Source organism: Stegodyphus dumicola, chromosome 6 (assembly GCF_044657685.1).
Source record: "Stegodyphus dumicola isolate Sdum_Otavi_A_Nest chromosome 6, ASM4465768v1".
NCBI classification, from domain to species: domain Eukaryota; kingdom Metazoa; phylum Arthropoda; class Arachnida; order Araneae; family Eresidae; genus Stegodyphus; species Stegodyphus dumicola.
In genome coordinates, this window is record NC_140773.1 from 87,701,296 (window position 1) to 87,718,997 (window position 17,702).

General features: G+C 33.4%; 1 protein-coding gene across 4 annotated transcripts in view; it reads left to right on the forward strand.

Annotated features, from left to right (window-relative positions):
• The window catches only part of LOC118190329 (uncharacterized), a 315,144-nt gene that overhangs the window by 278,262 nt on the left and 19,180 nt on the right, over window positions 1-17,702 (forward strand). For all 4 annotated transcript variants that reach the window (XM_085818638.1, XM_035361033.2, XM_035361034.2 and 1 more), the window contains one exon: window positions 1,527-1,866. In XM_085818638.1, the coding sequence (XP_085674764.1) occupies window positions 1,527-1,866 (340 nt within the window). The remainder of the gene's footprint in view (window positions 1-1,526; window positions 1,867-17,702) is intronic.

The window sequence follows — 17,702 nt, forward strand, 5'->3', positions numbered from 1 at the left end:
TTTGCTTCTCATAGCATAAATTATTTCTCTTTTCAGTTATAAAAGGTCTTGAATAAATTTCTATTTATTTTTCAAATTGGAATTTTTGTATTTCCATTGGCTTTAATTCTAAAGAAAAAAATTTATCCGTTTTAATATTATAATTAACTAATATTTTCTTGCATATGCTAATTTACTTTAAATGTACCTAGACTGTCATATATCAAAATCATAGCAGGCTATTCTTTAAGCGTGATAAATTATATCCAAAGAAATATTCACTTCACATGAAACAGCAGTTTTGGGCAGCAATTTTAACCAGTCATGTTTTAGTATGATGTCAGAATAACGTTATGACTAAAATAATACAGTTGTCGGTCTTGAAAACCACTTTGCATATAGTCACTCTTGACTGCACCTGAGGTCACGTTCATCACTGTTTTATGTTACTCATATTTCTTCGGATGGCTTGACGGTGACGTCTACCACGAAAGTCTGACAATTTTGAGATTGAAACCAATACCATGAAAGAAACTCAAATATTTTTTACAAAACAATAGGATACACAGTGTCATTTTTTATAACAGTGCCGTTCCTTCTTCAGTCGCTTATTTTTTGGAACACCGCGTTTTGGAAACACTTTCGGCACTTTTTTCCATATAAGTTTGAAATACTGCAGATCTCTGGATGCTTTAGCTTCAATAAAATAGGGCAATACCATGCGCTGAGAAAGAATCCCTGACTATACTTCAGCAAATGTTTCTCGAATGTGTGATTCTAAATGAAAAGACATTACGAGACCAATATTTTTCCAGACTTGTATGTGATAATTTGTTCTAGACCTATCTGAAGACTTAAGTGTACAATATTAGAATATTAATGAATTTAGATTATCATTATAAGAAACAACTGCTCCTAAACCACTCAGCGTGGTCCAAATAGCGATGCAAAACCTGCACGACAGACTGGAGACTTGCACAAATGATGCAAATTGAAATTAAATTCATATTTGAAAAATGTGTTTTTGAAAAAATATGAGGCACAAGTGAAGATTAGCGCTGTTATAATAAATGGCGGTCGCTGTTCTAATATTTTTCGAAATAAATAAATATCTGAGTCACATTTCATGATACTGGTTTCAACCTCTAAATCTTCACACTTCCAACTTGTAGTAATATCTTCATTTCAAAGTTGACAAGCCAGTCTAATCAACTGATGTAAGATTCTGTTGTTTTTAGTTCATGAAAAACTTAAAATTTGTGTAACTTAGAATGAAACTTAAGTAACTTTGAGAGGTATTTTCTGGTTCCTTATTTCATGTCTTTTTAGTATAATTGGAAGCACACCCATTTATTAATCGGGAGGTCCGGTGCTAGAGTCCCAGCGAGGGCATTGCATATTTTTCATATTTCCTGCACCCGACAAACCTAATGAATCTACGATTTAGTACATAAATTTAAAGTTATTTCTCTTTTCGTTCAAAATTTTTATTTGTTCTACTATGGAGTTTTCTGCAAATTAATGGGCTATTATGTTTCTTTACGTAGGCAACTCTCATCCTTTGACTAATGGAAACTACACCAATGGCCGTTCCTCTCCTGATAAGCGTTCCACTCCTTCACCTACCGGCGCCAAACCGGCTACCATTTTCTCTCAAAACAATGGCGTGCCCAAAGGCAACATCAGCATGCATAAATTCATAGCTAGCAAAGGAAAAGAGACCACCTTCACAGCCTCTCGAAACGGTGGTGTTTTCCAGCCAAAGGAAGAGGTTGTCACCAAGGCAGCTGTTCCCCCTCCTATGATCAAGTTGAAAAGAAATCTATCTGTGGAATCGAAGATTCAGCAAGAGATTATGGAAATGAAACAGAGAGAAGAAGAACTCAAGTAATTTTTTAACTGATTTTTAACACTGAAGATCTGTTGTATATTATTATTTTGATACTTAACCATGCAATAAGAGTAATATCCTACTGCGGTCTCAGGCATTTCTGGCATAATTCATACGAAAATTCATTATTTTATTTAATATAAACACTCCTATAGCATCAATCGCTCTAATTTAATTTTTATTCAATGCTCTGAAATGATATAGTGTAAATTTGCGAATTCTTTACAAAAATACAATGGTACGAATTTATTCGTTATTACGAATTTTCTAAGCGGTGAAAAATAGTCGCATGCTGCGAAACTAAGCTGCAGTTGATAAGAGTTAATGATACTGTTACTTTCTATAGTGAGAGTTTAAACTGCAATAATATACAGTTATTTAAGTATCAAATTACCGTAGTTTTATTTTTAATCTGAACATGGCAATAAAAAGAAGATATTTCTTGTTGCAATTAAGGCAAAGACAGTCATTTTTACGAAAAGGAATAATAAATATGTCTAATTTTACCCAAAAGAGATCTAGAAACAATATTAAAAAATAAGCATGCGAAAAACCTTATCATTTGTGAAGGGATATAAAAACGAATTTGTAACTGAAATGGAAATATTTGTGTAGTCATATTTAGGGAAAATATGATAGAAAAACTTGAAAAAATGGAACATTTTCTACTTTCTGCATCACTTATTTGCATTGAGTGCAGAATTACTAGGTTTCGAAAGGAAAATTTTAAATCGTCAAAAATATCTTTTATAAAAGTCAAAAATATCGTTTCCAATTCTTTGCCAATCGTCGAAATTGTTTGTTCATGGTTCTTTTGAATTATAAATTATTTAATGTATACTGATGATACTGATGCACCGACAAATAACAGTAACAACAAAAACATGTCATAACAAAGAAAAATTTATATGGCACATTATTTATATATATTATACAAGACACACATAAGTTTTACAGGAAACTTGTAAGTCACTTTAGAATCATGAAAGCATTTTCATTGTAGAACGAAATTATACTCGTATTTTTCCAGCTCATCATAAAAGCTGTTTTACTTTGTGTTACAGTCTAGCTTTAAACCTCGCAAACCGCAGTCAGTCAGTTAATGCAGTAACATCATACAGTATTGAGCGAAAATATTTCCGAATGCATGAGCTCAATAAGTGGTGATACAAATTTTGCATAAATCCTTTTTCTCCGAGAAAACTCTTACGTAGAATGTCTCTCGTGTTCTTTTAATCAAATATAAATAATTTAGATACCAAATGCTGTCCAACGGAATAGTGGTTAGTGGCTCTGTGCGATGCAGCAAAGACATTGTACATTTATAACATCCATGTCTTTTCCGGTTTCGAATCCTAAAAAAGGCATGGATGTTATAAATGTATAATGTCTTTGTTGCATGGGGACACTCTAAATGAAATAGAAGTGTTGCATGGGGACACTAAATGAAATAGGGACAATAGAAGACTTTCCCAGCTGAAAGTCTTCTATTGGCGTTTGGTGGAAGGGAGGAGGGGTTGGATATCCTCGGAACTACCTGGGCTGCTTGGCCTCAAAATTAGGTTGGAACTGGGCGAAATCGTACTTTCACTTAGATGCCGCTCAAGACTCTTGCCAATCTTGTGCTCTTTGCCACGAAAAAATTCGTGGGCTTGTTCTGATTAGATCAGACAAACCAAATTAATCACTACAACAGATACATGGTTATTTTTTTTCTTTTCAAGCTTTTCAACATTTTCTAACATTATCACAGACAATCTTGTTGCATTTCTTTACTCTATGGATTCAGTGTTCATAATTTTCATCGAAATCGTCTTTTCTTGCATATTCGATTGCTCCAGGAAGTTTAAAGCACTTTGATTACCAATGCTTGGGGATTCAAAACACAGAGAGTGTCTTCATCATAATTATTACAAAAAATGCATTTTCCTTCCTTCTTATTTTTTAAAAGAGCCGAGACTGGGAATGGCAACAATTAGCAACAAAAGTATGAAATAATAAAGTTTTCTGAGGAAGAAAAATTAACTGTGCAACTTTTTCTGTTAAATTAAATGGACTTAGCGTATCTTCCCCACATGCATATGTGGCATGTTCCTTCATCTACTCAGGGATCCTTTTTTTTTTTTTTTTTTTTTTTTTTTTTCAAATTTAAAATTTTTGTTTCTTTGCTGCGAATTGCAGACAGTGTCAACATGACTACGTCATTACTCCTCACTTCCTGTTTCGGGAGAGAGGAAGATCTATGAAACTATGAAGCTACCTTCTCTCTTAAGTCCTGTCATCTACTAGTCTCTCCTCTCTCGATTTATTTTTGAAATTAAACCAGCGTATACGTGGATCTTTATAAGTTTTTATGCATTAAGTATTATTTAGTAACTCATATTTAGCAAGATAGTGCCGTACATATTTGCGGGCACAGATCCATGTTATTTATATCAGCCAATTTGCGCTCTTCTTCACAGAAGGGTTATGGAACTGAATTCAACCGTGAAAATAACATAATGAGAATAAAATTGCAGTTAAAATTATTCTGCCGTTACGCATAAAAAGCATATTTGTAGTTTATTTTTCTACTTAGTCGAATAAAACGTATTACTCAAGAGAATGCATTGTTCGTTTTCTATTTTCTAAATTACACGCAATAGAGAATCTACACTTTTACTATTAAATACATGTTTTTCTTTAAAGAACAGAAAGAGTATTGTTCAAATAATTGCATTTTGATGGGAAGAAGAGAGAGACGATCTTTTGTAAATCGAATGTATTGTGAAAATGTATAAATATAAATAACTTTATACATTTACACTATTAGCGTTTTTATTGTTATTACTCAGTTATCGATATTAGCTTAATACGGCAATATGCGAGTACTTTGTGTTACTTTAAAAAAAAAAAACGCCGTGTTTGTGATATTTATGAAAGATAAATCATTGGAAGTACTTTGATATAAAATCAATGGTATTTCGAATGCCAAAATTACAATAGGAAAAAAAACTGGAACATGAGTCAAAATATTAGAGTTTAAGAAGAAAGTTTTTAGTTGCTGGCAGAAAATGTTGAGGATTAGTATGCTATTGTTGTGCAATGCCAACTGCACAGATTGTTAGCCTTAGTCGTTATTCATCTTAACATTCATGGAGGACTTTCTTAATATGAAATGGCTGATGTTTACATTATTTTTTAGAAAACTTCGAAGAGTAAATGCAGTTCATTAGAAATCGGGTGCAGAAAGAAATTATCTTTTCTAGATGTTTCAAGTTTATTTCTTCGTAATGAAACTCTAAATTTAATTTAAAAAAGCACCATTTTAAATGTGAGGATATACTCACCTGGGGATCGTTAACCTTTAGAGCAATGATGAGCAATAAGAATTGATCGAGGACTACAGAATTATAAAAATTACTATCAAATGACAAGATTAATACACTTTTCATTATTACATTTTAAATTTCAGAGTTAAATTACAATGCCATCAATCAATCGCAATCATATTCTGATATCAGCGATTACTTTTTAATTAAAATTTGAAACACCACATTTTTAATGTCTTAAAAGTGTAATTTGTTACAAATCATGACAGAAACTTGAATTCATTTATGTTAGAATCCTGAGAATACATTGCAACGTTGCGTCGCTTAATCTGCATCATGAAATTCCGTTAGCTAATATAGTAGAAAAATGCTTTTTAAAACTGTAAATGTTGCCAAATGTAGATCATTTTTTAAATGCCTTTTTTCTTGGAAATTGATACCGTTCTCCGGAGAGAATATTTTTCGCTCTCAAATCACATCTCTTTTTTTTTGTGTGTGTGTGTTTTTTTCTTTATACAATTCTTCTGACTAATACTCCACTTTGGATGAATTACTAATAGAAAAGAATAGTAGTACAAAATTCCTGGAATCAGATGGCTAATGTGATCTGCATATGTAACAAAAATTTCGCAGATACCTTTAGATGTACGAATGAAAGTTTTTAGTCCAGAACTTCGAAATTTAAAATTAATTGAATAAAATATTAGTAATACTTAACAGCGCAGATTGTCGATGCGAATATGGCTCACGGGACACCAAATGGCCATTATTGCTCTACGTGGTATCTGTAAAGTACTTGATCATCGCATAATTTCTTACGAATGAGTATAATTTAGGACTCAATATAAATTGTTTAAGCTTGTACTAACATAGCGAACCATCCATTCTTACACAATCGCATTTTCGTATTTCTATCACATTCCAGCTATAGTCGATAGCTATCTCTTGCTTCAAGGAATTTGGGCTTCGATTCATTTTCAATCACATGTTATACTCATCTTTTTCCTGATTCTATGATTTTTTCCTTGTATTATTACATTTCGTATAATACCTGACAGCTTCAGAAACCTTTTCTATGAAGCACATTTTTCCATGTAAGTAATTATCATCTTTTCCCTCTGGAATTCGTTTGATTTCTTGTTCATTTGTCTCAAACTTCATTCATCACAGACAGAATAATGATGCATTTTCATCGTTGCGCAATCTCAGAGACTACTAATGTAAATTGTATGAAAATTTAATTTTTTGATTAAATAAACTCAATCTTATTATTTATTACTGCGAAATACTAGCACAGAAAATATGAATTATGTGTTAAACTAGAAGATGATATATTCATTCGCTAACATCAAGACGCAGAGGACGACGCATCCCGAATTTATAAAACAATTTTTAGAAACTAATTATTATATATTACGCTCTATAAGAAGCATTCCACTTTTAAATCGACTTTTCTGTGTGTGTGTGTCTGTGTGTGGAGGGAGGGAGATGCGGCTTCTAATTTGAAAATTGTTGTAATTTTAATAGACCTAGAAACCAGAACTTTTCCTCATTCGTTTATACAAATCCAGTTTTACAGTTTTGTAGAACTTGCAGACAAAATGAGATTAAAGGTGCCTGGAAATGAGACGTATAGCTTCCAGTGCCTTTATTATTATTAATATGACCAAGGAAGATAGAAAGTATAAACTGCACAATTAGATTCTAATATAATAATATTACAAATCACTTAAGTGCATCAATGCTGTGATGTTTATTCACGAAAAAATTAGTGTTCGCTGCGCACGTTGAATTTGAGAATGTTGTCAGATAATCCCACAGTAATTGCTTATTAAACGTATATTTAAAGAAATGTAATATTTATTTGTGGAATACAGATCAAAAACTCGACCGACGGATTTCGCACGCTTCAATATCTACAGATGCCATCACAAAACATAAAGAAATAAGTTCTAGAAATATATATTAAATTATTCGGAAAAATTTCTTATCGAAAGTCCGCGCGGTCCGGTTGCTATAAGTTCAAAGGATTTCTTCTGTATGATTTTGCGGTTTTTAGTTGTAATGTTAAAACTATTCCATATTTTCTAGTTGACAGCTATAAAAGAAGTTCATGAAAGAGATAGGATGGAAATCAATGCTTAATTCTTTTTCAACATTGAAAAGACAACCACCGTCGCTTAGTGAATTTCTTGTTGATTTTAACTGTTATACAAGCAGCTTGGAGATCCAGGAGATGAAAAATCTATCAGGAAAATGAAAAATCTATCAAAAATAAAAAATCATATTAGTACTGAATATGTTTGTTTTCAAGATACGAATAAAACATCAAGCATCTCCGTAATATCTGATTGCCGACTTTGAAATAATTTGCAAAACAGTGAAAGTTTTCGATTTTCTAAATGTCAATAGAATAGTTTCGAAATTTATTTGTGAATAAGTTACTTGCATTCTGAGGGCATGATTGAGATACATAAGACTTGAATAATATTGATCATTAGAAGGGCACATGGTAGACAGGACAGGAAGAAGCTTATGCACAACAAGAGTTTACTGTACGGTGGTACAGGTGTTGTTCCGAAATGCTATTGAACACCTTACAGGGACTCGTGCTATATCTATTCAAAAAGTTTTCATACAGTTAATTATTTTGATGGATACGTGCTCGATGATAAAGAATTATTTTGCAACAGTTATTGCCCATATATACAGGAACACTTCATCGCTTAGTACTCCTAACTGGTTATTCTAAAGTACCGCACTATATGAATCTGCACTGAGTGAAACATTATTTCTATAGGAAAATTAGTAATTCTTTCCTATTCTGCACTGAGTGAAACATTATTTCTATAGGAAATTTAGCAATTCTTTTCTATCAAATTTTATTAAAACAAAAATATTAACGTATATACGTAAAATTAATGGAAAATAATAAAAGGGTAAAAAGGATAATAAGTAATAGAAGACTTTCATTGTTTGTTCACAAAATCAAAAAGAAAAACATAATTTTTAACCAGAAAAATCGGTTAAAGCATTTTGCATCAACTTTTTTCCGTAGTTCATCATGCTATAACAAATAATTGCATTTTCTAATTTTCGCCTTCTTTTAAGGCTCCTTTATTCATTCGGATCATTTTCTTCAATTATTCATATGCTTTTACAATGGTATTCAATAATTCTTCGAGATCATCCACTGTGAAGTTTGTATATTTTTTTCAATTTCACTTTCTTCTGCATTAACCCGTTCTTCTTCTATGTTGATGGAAGATTCCAAAAGTCTGAGATTCCGTCTGAAAACAGTCCATGACACGAGTAGCACCCAATAAGTTAAAGCCTAAATCATATATAAGCTTCATGACGTCTGTTGAGATTGTATCCATCTGAAGATCAAAGGCGCAGAAACCATTAGAGCGATGACGCAAAACATATTCCCACAAGCTTCTCATATTATTTTCACTCATTTTATTCCATGCATGTCCGATATTTTCAATAGCATTTCGGCTATTGTAATTTCCCAAAAATGTGATCAAAGATGGGGCACTTTCACCAGAGGCTGCTTCGATTGCCTGTGAAAGCATCCTTTCTCAAATAAAAAGCCTTTTGATATTGAAATAGTCCTTTGATCCATGGGTTGTAGCATGGAGGTAGTATTTTGGGAAAGAAAATTAAATCTGACATTATTTACAAAGATTAGGAAATCCAGTAAGAAGACCTGGTGCTGTTATCTAATAGCAATAATGCTTTAAAGAGTATGTTTTGTTTTTCTCAGTAACTTTTAACGAAGAGGTTAAAAAAAAAGCTTTAAATCAACTCTCAGACACTGCATTAGTAACCCAGTCTTTCTTGTCAGAACGCCAAAACACAAGTAATGAGCTTTTAGCACATACCTTTAAAGCGCGAGTTTATTTAGCACGATACATAAGCATGGGCTTCAAGTGGTTTGCAATACGGTTGTCGTAGAGGTTGAAGGTAAGTTTGCTATGTGAGTCTGCGACGTCTCTTGGCGAACGTACACTGCTAAAAAAAAAAAAAAAAAAAAAAGGACAGTTCTATATCTCCCGTTCTACTGGGCCGATTGACAAAATTCAAATTGCGTTCTTCATGTCTCGAAAGCGCGACTTAGGATATATATTAGATTTATATATAGCACTATTCTAATATAGGTATTTTGACACAAAATCGGACTTTTTCTGAAATAACATACCAATTTTTTTACATATTTCGATTCTACAGCTCAAATTACGCCTAAATATGAAATTTTGTAAAATTTGGATCGAAATTTACGGAGAAATTCACAAATTTATGTTGGCACTTTTTGTTCAGTTTGCGCCAAGAATAGTTCACTTGGCGAACTTCTTAATATATGGCAACCTAGTTTCCTTTCCCGTGAGAGGAAAAAAAGTCACCATCATTCCTTTTTTCCAAATAATATTCTTTATATTATATTTTTTATTATAACTGTTATTATTTTAAGTATTTTGTTCTTTTTCGAATTTCATTTTAATTGTTTAAGTTGCATGTTTTTTTTTTTTTTTTCCGAATAACTGTTTTAAAAATTTCTATTTACCTATTCGAACTGCGTAAATAAAGGTGCAGTGTTTATTTTTTTTCAAATAGTTTTCTTTATATATATTTTTTATCATAGTTATTTTAGGAAATTTTTAAATTTTTATATTTTTATTTTAATTGTTTGTGTTGGATTGTCTCTTCAGATAATTGTTTTAAAATTTTCTATTTATTCCTTCGAACTGAGCATTTTAAATATATTTATCAATATAAATTTTCCAGAATTTGATTTTATTTATTTGAATTGCGTTCCTTTTGGAAGAATACTTTGTAACTCAGACTATGATGCGTTTGAAAACTGCATATATTAAAAGAGAATATACAGTAAACCACAGTTAACACGCCTTCCAATGTTCCGTTCAGAAAAGATATATGTAAATAAGAGATATGTATACCTGACATTTTAACTTAGGATGACTTGCATACGCTGCTTTAAACAGTTTTATCATTGTGCCCATTGCTTTACCCAATTTTATCCTACATTTGGTTTCTTAAAATGTTATTGAGATTTTAGTCAAATATTTTATTTTTGAAATCGCAAGAATCAAATATCATAAGATTAAAAGGTTTTAAATTTAAAAAAATACAAATACTAAATTTTACGCAAAAATTTATTTTTTCTTCTCTTTTTCTTCAGGCATTCTACTTTATTCTTGCTCTTTTTCTTTAGGCATTCTGCAAGTATATTAAAAAGCATCCAACTTTTCGAAATATCTTGGTCTTTCTGACAATCATTTTAAATAAAGTTATCGCCTTCCATTTCATAAAGGCCCACAAACGGCTGAGCGGTAGAAAATCATTGAACACTGGTAGTTCACTCTGCGGTACGAAACCCGGTAAACGGGCTGGTTGCATGGGCGTTTTCATGGATTTTCTCGTGTGTACCGTGCATGCCAGCTGGTTTCTCTTAGAAAGTTCTTCACGAAGTATTTGTCAGAGCCTTTATCAGTCTTTAGAGGCTAAACATTTTAAAGGTGTGAGATGAAAGGAAAGTCTGGTTTCATCAAGAGGTTTTGGTTTATTTAATTATGACAAAGCACACTAGGGCTATCTGCCTAAGGGGAGGGATGCCTTCGTGGAGGACGTTCTAAAGGAAACTGGCTCGCATACACGTTACACATGGGGAAAACCACGAAAACGCCCATGCAGACAGCCCGTTCGCGGGATTCGAACCTCGGACCGAACTACCAGTGTTCAGCGATTTACCGCTCGGCCGCTGTTTCATCAGGAGGAAAAAAAAACGTCTTTAGGTGACATCCACATACATCACTGGATAAACTGCTGAATCTTCAAATAATTCGACTGAGAAAGTCATGGGATTCTCCATTTATGATACCATATGATGTTCTATAACGTAAGTTAAATTTATACAACCATATAGTCTACAACCAGTCGCTCTTCACTTTAATCTGTAATGATATCGTTTTTGTCTTTTCTGTTAACACAAGCTCAATTGATGTATTTGGTGGTGGTGGTGTACACGTCCAAGTGTTTTCTCTTTGAACACCTAAATTCTTTGAAGTATCCTGAAGGTATATTCAAAAGAGTCGAACTTTTTGAAACATCTTGGTATGTCTGACAGCCAAATTTCCCTGCAAATTTTTGCTTAGTTTTCTCCTTAATTTTCTTCTTTCTGTCTACAGTTATTTTAAGTGCTCACACAAGAAAATTAAGATTTTTCGATTGCTAGACTTCCATAAATTTTGCATTGTTGTCAATTTTTTAAAATATCAATTACATGAATTGCGTGTCAGCTGAAGACAGCTTTTCATTTTCTAGTCACTTTAACTATAAGTAAAGTTTGAATCGAAGCCCAAAGGATAAATATTTTAATTAAAAGATTTTTACTAAATGACAAAGAAATAAAACAGTCCAGCAGGGTTTATTCTGTACCACCGAGTTACCCGATTCTTATATCGGCTGAAGCAATCTAAATCATATTAAAGACCATGTTTTTTTATACAATCTATAACGCGAGAGAAAAATTAGCTTCTTAAAACATTCTTTCTAAGAGGATTGATATAAAATATTATATTTAAATATATATATTTTTAAAGCTGGGACTTGAACCAAACTGTCAGACTTTTAAAGATTAATTTACATGATGGTTATAATTAAAGTTCCAAATTGAAATGGTCATAAAAGGAAAACTACCGGACCAAATGTTATCAAACTTGGGAATCGTGTAAAGGAAGTTATGGGAATTTATTTTCCGCGGGGAAAAAAAAGAGTTCAAAAACTCACCGCCAGTGGAAAAATGGCGCTGTATACAATATTGGTAAATGAAATAAGACATGAAAACATCTGTTTAAAATGTGTTTAATAGTTTCCGAAACGTGTTACAAAGCATGTTCAATGTAGCGCCCAGCATTTTCCGAGAGCAAGTTAAATCCTGTTACTGCATTCTCAACAGCAGTTCTTAGCATATCAGGAGAAATGTTACGGACACTTTTCATTTCTGCCAAATTGTTTAGATTATCACCATAAACAGTGCTTTTGAGATAACCTCATAGCCAAAAGTCACAGAGATTGAGGTCTGGTGGGAAGAGGGGAATTATCGGCCTATAAGACGTTCATTCGTGAAATGTTGCCTAAGTAACTGTGCGACACACGTGAGGTGGGGGCCCAGCCATGCATAAAAATCGTAGTATCTAAAATTCCATGTTACTGCAGTTCATGTGTCACGAAACATTTTAACATTGACTCTAAGTGAGCTGCAATCGCAGTGGTCCAGCTGTCGCCTGCTCTTCAGAGAAAAATGGTTCAGTTATAAAACTAGCTGTCATTCAACACTAAACGGTGTGGAATGACTGCTATGCAATCGAATGCAGTAGGAGAATGCAATGGAACTAGATAGATAACATGAGGGATTTCTTTGGCCCAAATCGATTAAAAGCGTTTTGAATCAGTATCTTCATGTTTTAGGGCCGAATTCAGGCTTCAAAAATTACAAATTAGCGATCTGTAAGAAAACGATTTCCAGACTTTACGCACTTGTGAGAGTGATTTGCGATCTCACATTTTCTAATCGCTAATTCGTGGTTTTCACGGACCAATTTCTCACTTACACGGATGGCGCACTCGACTTTTATCGAATTTAACGCTTTTAAATGGTAATTTGCCTACTTCAAAGTTTCTTAAGGGTATGCAACATATTAAACCCGTGTAACAAAAGGTTAAGTTAGATTCCGACCCATATTTCGTTTAACAATATTGCATACAGCGCCATTTCCCCCTGGTGGTGAGGTTTCGAACTTCCTTTTTTTCGCGGAAAATAAATTCCTATGACCTCCTTTACACGATTACCATGCTTGATAACATTTGATCCAGTAGTTTTCTTTTTATGACCGTTTCAATGTGGAACTTTAATTATAACCACTCTGTATATTATTAAATTTTAATTTGAAGCTATGCGTTATATGTATACCATGCGTAAATTTTTCGCTTTTATGAAAAAATAAAGAATCGAAGCAAATATACTTAGGATAATGGACCAAAACTGAAAAAATATCCCCTCCCTCCGAAAATCAAATATTGAAACTTCGACCTTGAATTTATTGGGTTATCGAAATATTTAATTTGACTTATCTTCTAAGTCCCAGTTCCGACAATAATTCCGTCAAAAATTTCGAATTACTGAAGCTGAATGAATCCAGTGATGTATGTGGATGTCACCTAAAGACGTTTTTTTTTCCTCCTGATGAAACAGCGGCCGAGCGGTAAATCGCTGAACACTGGTAGTTCGGTCCGAGGTTCGAATCCCGCGAACGGGCGTCTGCATGGGTGTTTTCGTGGTTTTCCCCATGTGTAACGTGGGGTGTAACGTATATGAGCCAGCATTTCGTGGTTTTCCCCATGTGTAACGTATATGAGCCATTTTCCCTTAGAAAGTCCTCTACGAAGGAATCCCTCCCTTTAGGCAGATAGCCCTCGTGTGCTTTGCCATAATTAAATAATCCAAGCCAATCCAATCCAATCCTTAATTAAATATAATTGATTTGTAAATTCTACTAGAACTGACGGTAAGAACTGAAGTGCAAATAAATAATATCGTGTGCAATCTTGATTAATATAAAATTAAAAGTATTTGCACAGAAAAATATTTGCATTCAGACAGAAAGTTTTTTTAAATATTTGCAATTACTTTATAAGAAGGATTTATTAATAACCGTGATAATTACTCATTATATTACTGATGATTAGGATTCAGTTCTTGACAATTACATTTTAAATTAGAATTTTAGGATATAATGAAAATACGCTACGCACAAAAATACATTTTAGGATAAAAAATGAGTTAATTTTTTATGTTTTAAAATTTCTTAAATTCATTTAATAAACATCGTATCCTCGTTGTTAATTGAATCCAGAATGTTGGGTGTCGTTTATATAATTATTCTTACTTGTCCACAGAATCTGCTGACTTATCCAGCCATTAAGTAGCTGCAGATCATTTCTGCATATCCATTGAACTTCCATTAATTCAGTCTCTAGAGGGTTGTATGTTTATATCATAATTTGACTTTTATAAAAATGATTATTCTAAATCTTATGTTTCTATAAAAATATATTGTGCTTTAAAAATGTGGATGATAGTATCAGCCGCTCTCTGAGCCACTTCAAAAGCAACAGTTTGTTTAGAAATAAATTATGCAGTTAATGTCATAAAATTCAAATAAACATCAAACGAAAATTCTCAGTTTTAGGCAATTCGATTTAAACGAAGTAATGTAGCAGACGATAAAACGCCGAAGGTAAAAATTTACTCTTATTTTTTATTTATTTATTTATTTATTTATTTTGTTAAAAAAGATAGAGAGAAATAAAAAAAATAGTTAAAAATTTGAATAGTATCATCGATAATTTAAAAAAATAGCCTTTCATTTAGTATTAATAAATATTTATTACGCATCATTGAGGGGAAAAAATGTCATATAATTAATTCTCCATAAAATTTTACTTGAAATTTAAGGTTAAAAATAGCTGTGGCAATCCAGTGTAACAAAAATCCATAGACCACATTTGGCGTTATTATCGCTCAAAAAAAAAAAAAAAAAGATGCCAAATTTCAAAACGCGAAAATATGTAAATTTGTGTATATCTTAGAAAATTTTGAATAAAAAGTCTAATTTTTTGCAGATATGCTTAAAAATACACCTACTTTAAGATGATGGTAAAAATTTTATAGGTCATAATTCAAAATTTTTTTCGAAAAATTTATAAAAATTATTTAAAAATAGAAATTTAAAAAATACAAAAAATGGGTAAATTTTATTTGGAATGAACCTAAATTTCGAAATGTGAGAGAAAAAATCAAAAACGTTAAATAAAAAAAGAGATATTAATAAATATTTGCCAAATTCAATTAACATTGAGGAGCTAAAATTTCGAGAGCTAATATTTTAAAAACTACTCGTACGATTTTTACAAAACTTGGTATTCTGGCATAATTTGAGTCGTAGAATCGAAATATGGAAAAAAAGTGGTATGTTATTTCAGAAAAAGTCCAATTTTGTGTCAAAATACCTATGTTAGATTAGTGCTATATATAAATCTAATATATATCCTAAGTCGCGCTTTCGAGACATGAAAAACGCAGTTTGAATTTTGTCAATCGGCCCAGTAGAACGGGAGATATAGCACTGTCCCTTTTTTTTTTTTTTTTTTTGAGCAGTGTACATGATCAATGAGCACTGGTCATTTTGGCAATACATATTTTATCGGGAACATTTAGTCTGTATTATTTCTGGTGCAAAATCTTTCCGAACCGCAGAACTATGAATCAATCGGTACTGAGTGAAATTTATTACTCAAATTACTAATCGTACTCTAGCGGGGTCAGCGTTGAGTGAAGCCGCACTATGCGAGGTATTCCTGTATCTTGTTCTGAATGGTACTTGGTGTTGATGAAGTTTTCGAGTGTTTATAAAATGTTTTCGAAACTAGTGTTCGTTCGCAGTTGGTTTGATACTCCGATGTGCTTGTGTTAATGAACACGAGAAGAGCTCACGGGTTAGACAGGTATATGTTGAAGCTAGGCCGGCACCTAACTGACTGATAACTTATATCCAGAATACCACTGAGATCAGTAGTTTATCTGGCTCAATCAAATTTATGCCGGATGGGCACAATAACATAGAACTATCTTCACATAATGTCCGCAGTAAGGAGGAGAAAGACGGATAAAGAATAGGAAGACCAGCAACGCAAGAGCTCACAAGCAAGTAACCGGCCCGGTAAAGGCGTGACTAAGTGGGAGTAATAAAATGAGTGTAGAATGTGAATAAAACTAGAGAATTTAAGAAATACACAGTACAATAAATGAGTAAAATACAAAATTAAGAATGCTAATAAACACATTGGGTACATCATTTACAGGTGGGCACTAGGTGGGAAATTTCGGGTCCCTGATAAGGTGGGCCGCAAGTGGGCGCAGTTTGGCGTCCTCATTCAATATTTCGTAGGTAAAGATATCAAAATTTCTCATATGGTCACAGTTCAGAGCTTTCGTGGAGAATTTCCTGTTGATCTTATTCAGGTGCTCTTCTAGAGTGTCCAGTTTTAAGTCACAGTGTAGTGTAGCATTGCTCACAAAAAAGTGAGCATGGGTGATAAGCCTTAAGACTTTGCTTTGCATGATTTGAAGTCTTTTTATATCCTCCTTGGTAGCCGTGCACCAGGCCGGCGACGCATAAGTCATCAATGGCCTAATTGCCGTGATATAAACTAGCCTCTTTTTCCTGAGGTCTAAGCTAGAATAATTACCCAATATAGGGATGAGACTATTTACAACAGTGAAAATTTTTCTTCTGACCTCTGTTATATGATCTCCCCATTTTAATCTTTCATTTAGCATTACTCCTAAATATTTCGCCTTACTAACTCTAGGAATCTCTTCAGAGAATAAGAAGAGCTTACTGTTAATAGTCAACTGTGTATTTTTCCTCCTCATCAATAATAATTGCGACTTGCTGGCATTAATAGCAATTCTCCAAGTCTTACACCACTTTTCTACCACTGGTAGAAGCTCCTGTAATTTCTTGATTGCATGGTGTGCGTTTGCGGACTTTACGGCTAATGCCGTATCGTCCGCATAGCACCCAAGAAAGTAATTTCTGCCAATGTGAGCCCTAGGAAAGTCATGAACATAAAATAAATACAGGACGGGCCCTAAAATGGACCCCTGTGGGACGCCTGCATTCATGGTGCGTAAACTGGAGATGTCCTTTCCAATAGCCACAGTGAATTTCCTATTAGTGATGAAAGACATAATTAGCTGAATCAGCTCTCTATCCATAGGGAGATTTATAAGTTTATAAATAAGCCCCTCATGCCAGACGCGGTCGAATGCCTTCGCCACGTCTAGCATGAGTAAGGCGACATTTTGTTTCTTGTGAAGCGCATCCCCACAAAACTCGACGAGCCGAACCAGCTGCTTCGTTGTTGAAAGCTTTCTCCGGAAACCAAATTGTTCCGCAGGCAGTAATTCAATATAGTTTTTCAATCTGCTGTAGATTAATCTCTCACCTTTCCTAGTCCCGGAAGCAAGCTAATGGGCCTGTACCCATCTGGCTTAGTGTTATTCTTGCCGGGCTTAGGCAATAAAATAACTTTTGCGATTTTCCATTTTGTGGGAAAATAGCATTGACTAAGACACGCATTGATAATACTCGTGAATTTTGTCACAACATTGCAGGGCATATTTCTAAGTGCGTGATTATTAATACCGTCTATGCCAGGGGCCTTTTTGACTTTAAGCTTCTTTGTGATTTCTTTGATCTCACTGGGGGTAGCAGTGACCATGTACCTCTTAGCAGTGTGGGCATTAAGCCAATCCCTAACAAAGTAGCATGCCTCATTGACAAAATTAATGTCCATGGGCGTCATGTTAGGTCTGAACTGCTCTTCTAAATGGTCCGCAAGGACCGTCGATTTGTCTTTATTGTTGAGAGCAA